General features: G+C 39.8%; 1 protein-coding gene across 5 annotated transcripts in view; it reads left to right on the top strand.

Annotated features, from left to right (window-relative positions):
• Window positions 1-12,749, top strand: part of LOC135195717 (SH2 domain-containing protein 3C-like) — a 275,188-nt gene that overhangs the window by 170,388 nt on the left and 92,051 nt on the right. For all 5 annotated transcript variants that reach the window (XM_064222131.1, XM_064222132.1, XM_064222133.1 and 2 more), the window contains one exon: window positions 8,060-8,171. In XM_064222131.1, the coding sequence (XP_064078201.1) occupies window positions 8,060-8,171 (112 nt within the window). The remainder of the gene's footprint in view (window positions 1-8,059; window positions 8,172-12,749) is intronic.

Raw genomic sequence — 12,749 nt, 5'->3', positions numbered from 1 at the left:
TTTAATGTTATAATTTTTGTTAATATTTATCTCATTTTATTATTATTATTATTATTATTATTATTATTATTATTATTATTATTATTATTATTATTATTATTATTATTATTCAGTGAGAATGCCATTAACACGTCAGTCAATCCAACACTTCTTAATTAGAGTAAAATAAGAGATAAAGCATAGGTGCACTTAACTTCCGTGTCCCACACGAGGTTCATTATACCTCGGTTATCGTCTTCATTATATTCATTGTCATTTTTTTCTAGATTGAGTAGTTAGTTATAAGCTTTATTTCTGAGTGTTTCACTTGGTCGTCTTTGGTCAAGAACATGATATCTATTTTAACCGTAATTGCCTAGGTTGGTTGTTTGCGTCCAGAGGTCCATAGAAGGCGTTCAATGCCCTTCAACATTCCGCCACAGTTGGGGCAGCCCGAAGGCTTATGATGGCATAAGGCCACTTAGTCAGTCATTCGAGATTCCTACGTACGGATGAGTTTTTCATCCTCTTGAGTATTGGCCGTACTGGTTTGGATTAAGTTGGCCGTACACCGGTACCTCTGTAGTGGTTAATGCCATTAGTACGCTTCAGGCATTACCTAAGGTCCTTAGGCCCCTGGCTGCAGCCCCATTCATTCCTTTTACTGTACCTCCGTTCGTATTCTCTGTCTTCCATCTTGCTCTCCTCAACTCATTCACAGTGCAACTGCTTCTAGGTTTTCCTCCTGTTACTCTTACCAAACTTTATTTACTGTCAGTTTCCCTTTCAGCGCTGAAAGACCTCATAGGTCCCAGCGCTTGGCCTTTGGCCTATATTCGATATCCTATTCTATTCTTATACCTGCACGGTCCTTGGGTATATATATAGGCGTCCCGTAAGTGTGGCGGTGCTGAAGGGCGCAAGATGCCTGGTGTGGACTGTGGATTCAGACTCATCAGTTTAGACGTCCGTGCCATGGGAATCAGTAAGAGCTACTGGAGCCCAATTCTCAGCCTCTCCAATTCCTCTCCCCCACCCCTCCACTCAATATCCAGTCCATACCCTCCCCCCGTGTGGACCTGCTGATTCGTACCAACCAACCAACCTAGACGTTACAGCAACGGAACCAGAAGCCTTATTCTGAGTCTCTCTTAATTCCACCTACTCCTTTTCTCCACCTGCCTTCCCTCCCCTTCCCTTCCCATCAATGCCCAACCCATACCCACCCCAATACCCCTGCAGAAGAGTTGCAGTGGGCCCTTGATTATTTTTTATCGGCGTTTCTCCACCCAGGATAGCCCGGCTCCACCCAGATAGATGCCTCGTGGTCAGAAATGTCTTGCCTCTCGGAATCGCCTCCAATGATCAGGGTCAGGTTCTTGGTATTTAGTGTGTTAATGAGTTATTATAAAGAGGACGTGGGTATCTGATTGTTTACTGAATCACAAGAGGCATGACGTGGGTATTTGACTGTTTACTGAATCACCAGTTTGATTGTGGAGAGAGTTACCAGACGAATGACGTGGGTATTAGTTTGTTTACTGAATTACCAGAGGAATGACGTGGGTAATTGAATGCTTATTGAATTACCAGGGGAATGATGTGGGTATTTGATCGTTTACTGAATCACCAGAGGAATAGTGTGGGTATTTGATTGTTTACTGAATCACCAGAGGAATAGTGTGGGTATTTGATTGTTTACTGAATTACCAGAGGAATGATGTAGGTATTGTTTACTGAATTACCAGAGGAATGACATGGGTATTTGATTGTTTACTGAATCACCAGAGGAATGACGTGGGAATTTGATTGTTTACTTAATTACCAGAGGAATGGCGCCGGTATTTGTTTGTATACTAAATTATCGAGAGAAAGACTTGGGTGTTTTAATGATTTACTAAATCACAGGATGCCCGGGTATGTTGCTTTAAGATTATTATACCCACCCCTGCTTTAAGATTATACCCACCCCAGGCTCTGATGAAGTAAGTGCTTAGGGCGTGTTTCGTGGTCAGCAGGTGTACAGCAGCCATCGTTCGAGTAATGGTAATATGGCTCTAGAGACTAGAAATTTACCTGTCTGTACGTAATGGTATGCTCAGGTGTTTGAGATATGTAGCCAGTTTTTTTTTTTTTTTTCGTAGGAAATACGTTTTTGTTGGCGAAGTGTTACGAGTGTAACTTGAATGCAGAAAGATAAATGCAAATACGTTATTATTTTATCTTATTTTTATTTTATATGCAAGTTTATGAATTTGGGGAGACATAGCAGCTGTTTCAAGGGAACCATTGCTTTTATTCTGACACTACTACTTGACTCCTCAACTGTGGGATTATGAGCTTTAATTAGCCATCTCATTTTGTTAGGTTTCAACTAACTCAGTAATCCCTGATATCCCTTTTCCTGCCGAGAGCAACCAGATTTGCTGAACAGTAGCACCAGTAAGCAATAAATGAGCCTCTCTGTTAAGCTTCTCAGCTCCAGAGGACTTTAATTCCTCATACAGTTAGACGGTGGAATAGTCTCCCCTGAGGATGTCATGCAATGGGAACGTCAAGAGTTCAAGCGAAGATGCAGTGCATTGCTACCCTTATACAATCCTCCTTGTGTATTTTGATAGTATACTTACTTTTTAATATATTTATGGATTTCATTATTTTATTTTTTGATAGGTGGTTTATTTTTTCTGCATTTCCTATCACTGTACCTTATATTCTTGTTAATGAACATCATGTTCTTTGGAAGCTTGAATTTCAAGTTAGTGGCCCCTGTGGTGGGATTATTTCATATGAATAGGGTACGTCTTCTGAATAATAATAATAATAATAATAATAATAATAATAATAATAATAATAATAATAATAATAATAATAATAATAATAATAATAATAATAGTGGCGCCGTGGAGGAGTGGGTTAGGTCCTCAATGGACTTAAGTCAAGTTAAGCAACATTGGGGCTGGTCAGTCGTTGGATGGGTGACCGCTCTCCTCGGCGTTGATTCCTTGGGAACGGATCTTTACCATAATTTCCTCAGTCTATCCCTGATGGGGTAGGGTCCAGCTATGGGTTAAATAGCAAAACTCAGCAATGATGGAAAGAAATGAAGGAATAAACGACAACGACGGAGGAGCTTCGTCCGGCAACCAGGTATTCAACCCAATTGATGGGGAAGACGGTCAGGTACTTGGAGGTCGTCATCCAGCAACTGATCACCACAACGAAAGTAATCAACAGCCTGAGATTGGAGCTACAGAAGCAAAAAGGAAGAAATGGACAAGAGAAGAAAATAAGGAAATATGGAGATGCTACATCAGAAGCAACCCGACGGAGAGAGGATATAGAAGAAGATTGGTCAACATCTGGAATGAGAGGAATAACACCCCCCAAACAGAGCAGAGGCTGGCAGACCAAGTAAGGAACATTAAGAAAAACAACTGGCTCTCCCCAACAGAAAGAGAAGAACTGGAAAGGGAAATGTCACACGACAACGAATTACACGAAGACGAACTGAGAGACGATGCCACAGAAGACGACAGGGAGGATGAGGTATCAAACAACGACACGAAGAAACACCGACGAAGTAACAGAGAGGACGGAATGGGTAGAAAAGATTAGACAATGGATGGAGCCAGATACAGAGAGAACAAAGATCCCCTCCATGAAAGCCTACAACACCAAGAAATTAAGGGAGAAAACAAGTGAGGTCAATGAAATAATGGGCATAATACACACCACCAGTATCACAGAAACAAATAACTTGGTATATGCAGGAGCAAGATTAGTAGCAGAACTGATGGGGATTCGAACACAACCACCACCAGCACAACCCACAACAACCCAACAGAAACCAAAACAGCAACCTCCTTGGAAAAGGCGCCTGGAAAAGCAAATCATGGTGATGAGATCTGACTTGAGTAAACTGAAAGAGATGGCAGAAAAAAGGCTAAGAAACAAGAAAACAAGGGAGGAACTCAACGAGAAATACAAAAGTCCAAGAGAGGGGACTAAACAAACAATAGAAGATGTAAAACAGAAGGCTTAAGGCCAAAGCACATTAGATCCAACGGTACATGAACAGGAATAAGGGATACCAACAGAACAAACTATTCGGAACCAACCAGAAAAGACTATACAGCCAACTAAGAGGGAAGACAACCACCCAGAAATTCCTGAAGCCGAACCAAGTAAGAGACTCTGGGAAAACATATGGAGCAATCCGGTATCACACAACAAACATGCAACATGGCTCCAGGAAGTCAAGGAAGAAGAAACAGGAAGAACAAGATTCACAGAGATCACGACAGACACAGTCAGACACCAACTAAAGAAAATGCCAAACTGGAAAGCCCCAGGTCCCGATGAAGTCCATGGATACTGGCTCAAAAACTTCAAGGCCCTACACCCACGAATAGCAGAACAACTCCAGCATTGTATCTCAAATCACCATGCACCCAAATGGATGACCACAGGAAGAACATCCTTAGTACAAAAAGACAAGAGTAAGGGAAATATAGCCAGTAACTACAGGCCTATCACCTGCCTACCAATAATGTGGAAGTTACTAAGAGGTATCATCAGTGAAAGGCTATACAATTACCTAGAGGAGACAAACACCATCCCCCACCAACAGAAAGGCTGCAGAAGGAAGTGTAGGGGCACAAAAGACCAGCTCCTGATAGACAAAATGGTAATGAAGAACAGTAGAAGGAAAACCAACCTAAGCATGGCATGGATAGACTATAAGAAAGCCTTCGACATGATACCACACACATGGCTAATAGAATGCCTGAAAATATATGGGGCAGAGGAAAACACCATCAGCTTCCTCAAAAATAAAATGTGCAATGGAATACAATACTTACAAGCTCTGGAATAAGACTAGCAGAGGTTAATATCAGGAGAGGGATCTTCCAGGGCGACTCACTGTCTCCGCTACTCTTCGTAGTAGCCATGATTCCCATGACAAAAGTACTACAGAAGATGGATGCCGGGTACCAACTCAAGAAAAGAGGCAGCAGAATCAACCATCTGATGTTCATGGACGACATCAAGCTGTATGGTAAGAGCATCAAGGAAATAGATACCCTAATCCAGACTGTAAGGATTGTATCTGGGGACATCAGGATGGAGTTTGGAATAGAAAAATGCGCCTAAGTCAACATACAAAAAGGCAAAGTAACGACAACTGAAGGGATAAAGCTACCAGATGGAAGCAACATCAAACACATAGATGAGACAGGATACAAATACCTGGGAATAATGGAAAGAGGGGATATAAAACACCAAGAGATGAAGGACACGATCAGGAAAGAATATATGCAAGACTCAAGGCGATACTCAAGTCAAAACTCAACGCCGGAAATATGATAAAAGCCATAAACATATGGGCAGTGCCAGTAATCAGATACAGCGCAGGAATAGTGGAATGGACGAAGGCAGAACTCCGCAGCATAGATCAGAAAACCAGGAAACATATGACAATACACAAAGCACTACACCCAAGAGCAAATATGGACAGACTATACATAACACGAAAGGAAGGAGGGAGAGGACTATAAGTATAGAGGACTGCGTCAACACCGAGAACAGAGCACTGGGGCAATATCTGAAAACCAGTGAAGACGAGTGGCTAAAGAGTGCATGGGAAGCAGGACTAATAAAAGTAGACGAAGACCCAGAAATATACAGAGACAGGAGAATGACAGACAGAACAGAGGACTTGCACAACAAACCAATGCACGGACAATACATGAGACAGACTAAAGAACTAGCCAGCGATGACACATGGCAATGGCTACAGAGGGGAGAGCTAAAGAAGGAAACTGAAGGAATGATAACAGCGGCACAAGATCAGGCCCTAAGAACCAGATATGTTCAAAGACGGAAATAGCATCTCTCCCATTTGTAGGAAGTGCAATACGAAAAATGAAACCATAAACCACATAGCAAGCGAATGCCCGGCACTTGCACAGAACCAGTACAAAAAGAGGCATGATTCAGTGGCAAAAGCCCTCCACTGGAGCTTGTGCAAGAAACATCAGCTACCTTGCAGTAAATAAGTGTACGAGCACCAACCTGAGGGAGTGATAGAAAACGATCAGGCAAAGATCCTCTGGGACTATGGTATCAGGACGGATAGGGTGATACGTGCAAACAGACCAGACGTGACGTTGATTGACAAAGTCAAGAAGAAAGTATCACTCATTGATGTCGCAATACCATGGGACACCAGAGTTGAAGAGAAAGAGAGGGAAAAAATGGATAAGTATCAAGATCTGAAAATAGAAATAAGAAGGATATGGAATATGCCAGTGGAAATCGTACCCATAATCATAGGAGCACTAGGCACGATCCCAAGATCCCTGAAAAGGAATCTAGAAAAACTAGAGGCTGAAGTAGCTCCGGGCCTCATGCAGAAGAGTGTGATCCTAGAAACGGCACACATAGTAAGAAGAGTGATGGACTCCTAAGGAGGCAGGATGCAAACCCGGAACCCCACACTATAAATACCACCCAGTCGAATTGGAGGACTGTGATAGAGCAAAAAAAAAAAAAAAAACAAAAAAAAAAAAAAATAAATAAAAAAAAATAATAATAATAATAATAATAATAATACATTTGTGGTTATAGCTCCTGAAATGAATGAAACTTTTTATAAAATTGATTGATTGTTCATGGTTCTATGGCGTCGAATTTCATGGTTATGCTACCTTTTTTCCAGCAGAAACAAGGCGTGATCTGACCTCCCGCTTACTCGAGGCGCACGCTAAAATCTACGGTCACATAGCGCTTTGTTTCACGAACGAAACTTAAAATAAATGTGCTATATTTCATCAGAATTATTTGTTCTGTACTTTTTAACATGCTCATTATTTATTTTTCACATTCTCATTCCAATAAATAAATCATAGATAACCTGTCCTAAAATTCCTGTATCTTTAACTCAACGCGAAACACCCTTTTCAGACCTTTTTAGGCTTTTCCAAAACCTTTCCTAACCCCCACCCCTGACAAGAGCAACAAAGGCAACAACAGCAAAGTAGTCTGTAGGCTTACTCCCCGAGTAAGCGAGAAACATTGCTATATTGACACCTGACAGCAATCATGAGGCAGGTTTGCCCCGGAGTTGAGAAAATGATTTTTTTATTTGTGCCACGAAGTTTTTGTCCTCAATAATTCAAATGAAAAGACATCAAATGTGGAATGTTAATTCATAAATGCAATTAACTTGCTTGACATGATGCAGTCACTTCAGCTTCATCTCAAGGACGTGATTGTGATTGCTTGCTGGTAAATTAACGCTATCGAATTGGGATCTTAATGGAAAAACCTCATTAATTTTTTACAGTCATTTCATTTTCTTATCAAGGATGTGAATGTCATTACCATTTGTAGGTGATTTTATATTTTAGTGTTTATGCGAATGCACCATTTATGTATAGTTATCTAGTCATTATTATTAATTTCATCTGTTGTTTCCTGTCTGTATATATTTATATTCTCTCTCTCTCTATCTCTCTCTCTCTCTCTCATAATATAATATATATATATATATATATATATATATATATATATATATAGATATATATATATATATATAAAAGTACTCATATGGACTTTGACTTAGATTCTAATATATGCAGAATGTGCATTCATGTTCCATATAACTCCCATAGACACCATTTCGATATGTGTTCATGCTCCTCTTTTATACTTATAACCTTTTTTTTCGAGTTGACGGTAAAAATCCAAAACCGACGTCACTGAAGCTAATCACGCTCGCCTCCCACCAATCAGAAGCAGCCATTATTTCTGAGGTCAGTCGTGATTGACAGAAACTCACTCTACTCACGACCTCCCACCCAATCAGAAGCGAGACGGGTCGAAATGAAGTCAGTCGTGATTGGCGGAAACTCATGACTCACGACTACTCCCCGGCCAATCAGGAGCGAGATGCGTCGATTCTTTCAGCAATCTCGGCTGCGGAATTTTAACGTCAGCTCCAAATAAAACAAGAGTATTTTAAATAAGTATAAGAGCTTTTATTCAGTTAGTTAAAGATCTTGTTCTTCCGCAGGACGTCTTATATTACGACGAGGCCGCCGTCAAGGAACTGGGCATACGTCATCAGGGGCACCGCGCCAAGATCATGTCGTCATTGGCTATCCTGAGGGAGAAATACGAAAAGAGTGAGTTTTTATTTTCTAACCTGTTCTTAAGATGTTTTAGGATTTTGAAGAGGGTTCCTTTATTCTTCGAGGAGAATACGATTTAGGATTTGTTATATTCTTAAGTGCGGTCTGGACGTTTCTGCTAGTCCTCACTTATTCTTTGGAGATATATTATTAAGCTCGTTAAGGATGTTTTAATTAGCTTTCAGTGACTGTTCTTAGGGAAAATGCAAGAAGAGTCAGTTTTGTGATCTATTCTTATTCTTGTTTTAGTAATATTCTTGAGTCCTTATTGGTAATTCTTAGGTAGAACTACGAGAAGAGTGATAATTTTGCGATCTGTTCTTAAGCTCGGCTTTTGGTATTTTTCATGAGTTTTTGTTGGCTGTTCTTGGGAAGTTCATTTTCATTATGTTTACTGGTTAACCAAAGATTTCTTCTTTCCTGATACTCTTCAAAATGTCAAGTCTTGTTTGCCATTCATTTTTCTCCAGGAAAAAAGGCCGAGAAAGATTCAGAAAATACTTCAAAAAGGACTCAGCTGAAGTCTGAAACCCGTTTTGCTTTAGTAACTTAACATCAAATCTACATGATTTATCTGCTTGCTTCGGAAGGCTGCTAAGCCTAAGAATTTAGACATATAGGTTATAGGCTCTTTTACAGACTCTTCTCGCACACTTGACTTGTGTCAGTTACTGATTTATTATTATTATTATTATTATTATTATTATTATTATTATTATTATATTATTCAAAAGATGAACCCTATTCATATGGAACGAGCCCGCCACAGAGGCCACTGACTTGAAAATCACGCTTCCAAAGACTATTATGGTGTTCATTTGGAAGAAATAAGAGGAGGTAAAGGGAAATACAGAAAGAAGAGACACCACTTATTAAAAAGAAAAAAAAAGAAAAGGCATGATCTGACCTCCAACTTACTTACAGCACGTGATGCTAACTTTTATTAGAAATAAGTTTTCTGTACTGTTTAACAGGAACATTATTTATTTTTAATTTTTTCATCTTGTTAAATAAATCATAAATATCCTATCCTTAAAATTCCTATATCTGTAACTCAACGCGAAACACTTTTATTAGACTTTTTCAGGCTCTTACATAGGGCTTTTCTAACACCCCCACCCCCACAATGAAGTAGTTAGTAGGCTTACTTCCCGAGGAAGCGATGAATTAATTAACAGATAGAGATGACGTGAAATACAAGGAGAATAGTATGAAGTTAGTAATTCATTGTACCTTTGTTTGAACTACTCGACAAATCTTAAACCAAGTGCTTTGACTATCCTTTGTTTAAGTGTCTGACAAAAGATTTGAAAGAACTGATCTTGTCTCACCATTTTGAAAAGAAGAAGTAGAAGGAGGATAAGAAGACTGACCTCCGATCTGGGCACATCATTTTTAAAAGAAGAAGAAGAAGAAGATGAAAAGGATAAGAAGACTGACCTTCGATATGGGCACATACCATTTTGAAAAGAAGAATGAGAAGAAGAAGAAGAAGGATAAGAACACTGACTTTCGATCTGGGTGTACACCATTTTGAAAAGAAGAAGAAGAAGAAAAAGGATAAGAAGACTGACTATCGATCTGGGTGTACACTATTTCGAAAAGAAGAAGGAGAGGAAGATGATGAAAAAGGATAAGAAGACTGACTTTCGATCTTTTGTTGACAAAGCGACGAAGGCGTGTTCCTTGTCGTCGTTACAAATCAGGCTCGCTACGTGACTGTGCGTCGCTTTCGAAAATTGGTGGGGGATGAGGTGAAATCCGACACCGCCTCCTCCTCGCCCACCCCCTCCCACTCCCCCAGTGTACGCTGAAACTAAGGGACATGTTGACCCTATATAAGCAGGGCGTGTCAATATTGGCCCAGAAACAACAACATGCGCGGACAGGGCAGCTCTGAGCTCGCTTTTCCCCAGACAGTTTTCTTCTGTAAAGAGGGCTATTTTTTGAGAGGGGGGGGGGGGGGTAAAATAGGTTTCTACGACTATTTATTTATTTATTGATGTAAAAATCAATGATCTCTTCAGCTCGCTTAATGTTTTAAGACGATCTCTCGAATTAACGATCGTCCCTTAATGATCGTATCTTGACGATCGTCCCGTAATGATCGTATCTTGACGGTCGTCTCTGTCTTCTCTCGACGATCGTCCCTTGATCGTCTCTGTCTTCTCTCGAAGATCGTCCCTTAATGATCGTATCTTGACGATCGTCTGTCTCTTGACGATCATTTCCCCCAGGAGAATGTTAGGATCGAACGGCAGCCGTCGCGCAACTTAAACGAGTATATCTGCTCTATGACAAGGAGAGCTTACGAAGAAAGGTCGTATAAACCTGAATGAATTTCACTCGGAAACTGTCATCGGTAACTGCAGATCTCGTATAGCAGACCTCCGCCCCAATGTCAACAAAGCTGTGTCCCATTGGAGACCTGTGTCAACCTGCCACTTTTGAAAAAAAAAAAAGAAAAAAAAAGGGTCCCTAAGCCTTTCCAGTGTTGTATTTGCTCCTTACGCACTCTTGATTCGTTTGAGAGAGAGAGAGAGAGAGAAAGAGAGAGAGAGAGTTTTGTTGACACAAGGTGATGAAATTTTATTAATGGCAAATTAAAGGAGAGAGAGAGAGAGAGAGAGAGAGAGAGAGAGAGAGAGAGAGAGAATAACATTCACTCCACTTAACATACCTAACCACCTCTGCCCATTATAAGTGGAAACAAATTTGGTCAGGTCATTAAATCAGAAAAGGCATCGTTAAGAAGATCTGCTTGTCCATCTTGTAGAAAGCGCGAGTAATTGAATTTAATTAGCGTATATTCTTTTATTCCCTAATTTAAACACCTCGTTCGCAGTGTCTGTGTAGGCTACAACTCTCTCTCTCTCTCTCTCTCTCTCTCTCTCTCTCTCTCTCTCTCTCTCACACACACACACACACACACACACACACACACTTAGTAACTGAATTCTGAATTTTTATAATTCACAGTTTCGTTCTAGCAATGGCTGGAGTATAATGACCTCTGGTTGGAATCCTCGAATACTAGGAATGTCGCAAGGAATGGAACGTTAGTAGTTTTGTTTTCGTAATGGTCCAAAAACATATAATTAGAGGGGTAGAATACAAGGAATGTGAGCAGAAACGGAACTTGACAAATGGTTTCTAGCAATGGCCCCCCCAAAAAAAATAATGACAATATATGACCTCTAGTTGGAATCTCCGATAAGAAATGGAACTTCGCTTGTAGAAATGGCCCAAAAAGTATAATGACTTCTATTGGAAGTCCACGAATACAAGGAATTCGATAAGTAACGGAACTTGCATAGTTTCGCGTGACGAACAATTGAGCCTTCAAAGTCCACGAATACAAGGAATTCGATAAGTAACGGAACTTGCATAGTTTCTCTTCTAACAATGATCCTCAAAAAAATATAATGACAGAGTATACAGTGACTTGAGGTCAAATCCCCAAATACTGGAATGTCTTCTTTATAGGTCTGCCCAGCAGCAGAAGAATAAAGTCTATAGACCCCAACCGTGATGACTGGAGGTGAATGTGAGAGAGTCACATTCTTCAAGAATACGGAGGGGTGAATGTGTGCTAGTCACATTCTTCAAGAATGCCCTCACGTTCTCCTGAGTGGGAGCTGAAGGAACCGAGGGGGGGGGGGGGGGGGGATTTAAAACTTTCTACCGGTCTGCAAATGACATCTCCCGGTGGTTTTGATTGTTTACCTCCAGGGCTTAGGAGACCCCCATCATTTGGTGTGGTGTTCATATATATATATATATATATATATATATATATATATATATATATATATATATATATATATATATATATATATATATGTATATATATATGTGTGTGTGTGTGTGTGTGTGTGTGTGTGTGTGTGGTGTTTGTGTGTGTGTATCATATATCTGTTACAACAGAATTCCATCTAATAAAAGGAGCCCATAAAAACGCCAAAATATAGAGAAGAGAGGCAGCAGTCCTCTGAAATATAGTATTTTCTATTTTCTCTCTATATTTTGGCGTTTTTAAGGGCTCCTTTTATTATATATATATATATATATATATATATATATATATGTGTGTGTGTGTGTGTGTGTGTGTGTGTGTGTGTGTGTGTATATATATATAACTGAATCACGAAAGTTAGGAACGTGATAAATCCATATATATATATATATATATATATATATATATATATATATATATATATATATATATATATATATATATATGGGCTTCGTATAGTTTCCTTTAATGTAAATTTGAAATCTGTTAACGTATTAGTAAAGACGAACGACTTCTTTATCAAATTTTCTTTTCGTAAATCCCAAGGGGCCGTTTGCAAAAACCAATTAAATTGTTGTATTTCCCAAGAGACCTCAATCAAAAGGATTGTTCTCCCATAGCTGTGTCGTCCACAGAAGTTGGTGGAGTCCACCAAGATAGCCTTATACATCAAGAAACCATTTGCGATGAGTTTCGATAAGGAACTCAAGGTGTAATGAGAAATCTCCTCTGGGTTTGTTGATGTGGTGTGATACAAGGGGATGTGTTTGGGCCTC

Source organism: Macrobrachium nipponense, chromosome 16, assembly GCF_015104395.2.
Source record: "Macrobrachium nipponense isolate FS-2020 chromosome 16, ASM1510439v2, whole genome shotgun sequence".
Lineage (NCBI taxonomy): Eukaryota > Metazoa > Arthropoda > Malacostraca > Decapoda > Palaemonidae > Macrobrachium > Macrobrachium nipponense.
Note: the sequence above shows the minus strand (reverse complement) of the source record. Positions and strands in the feature narration are given on the sequence as shown.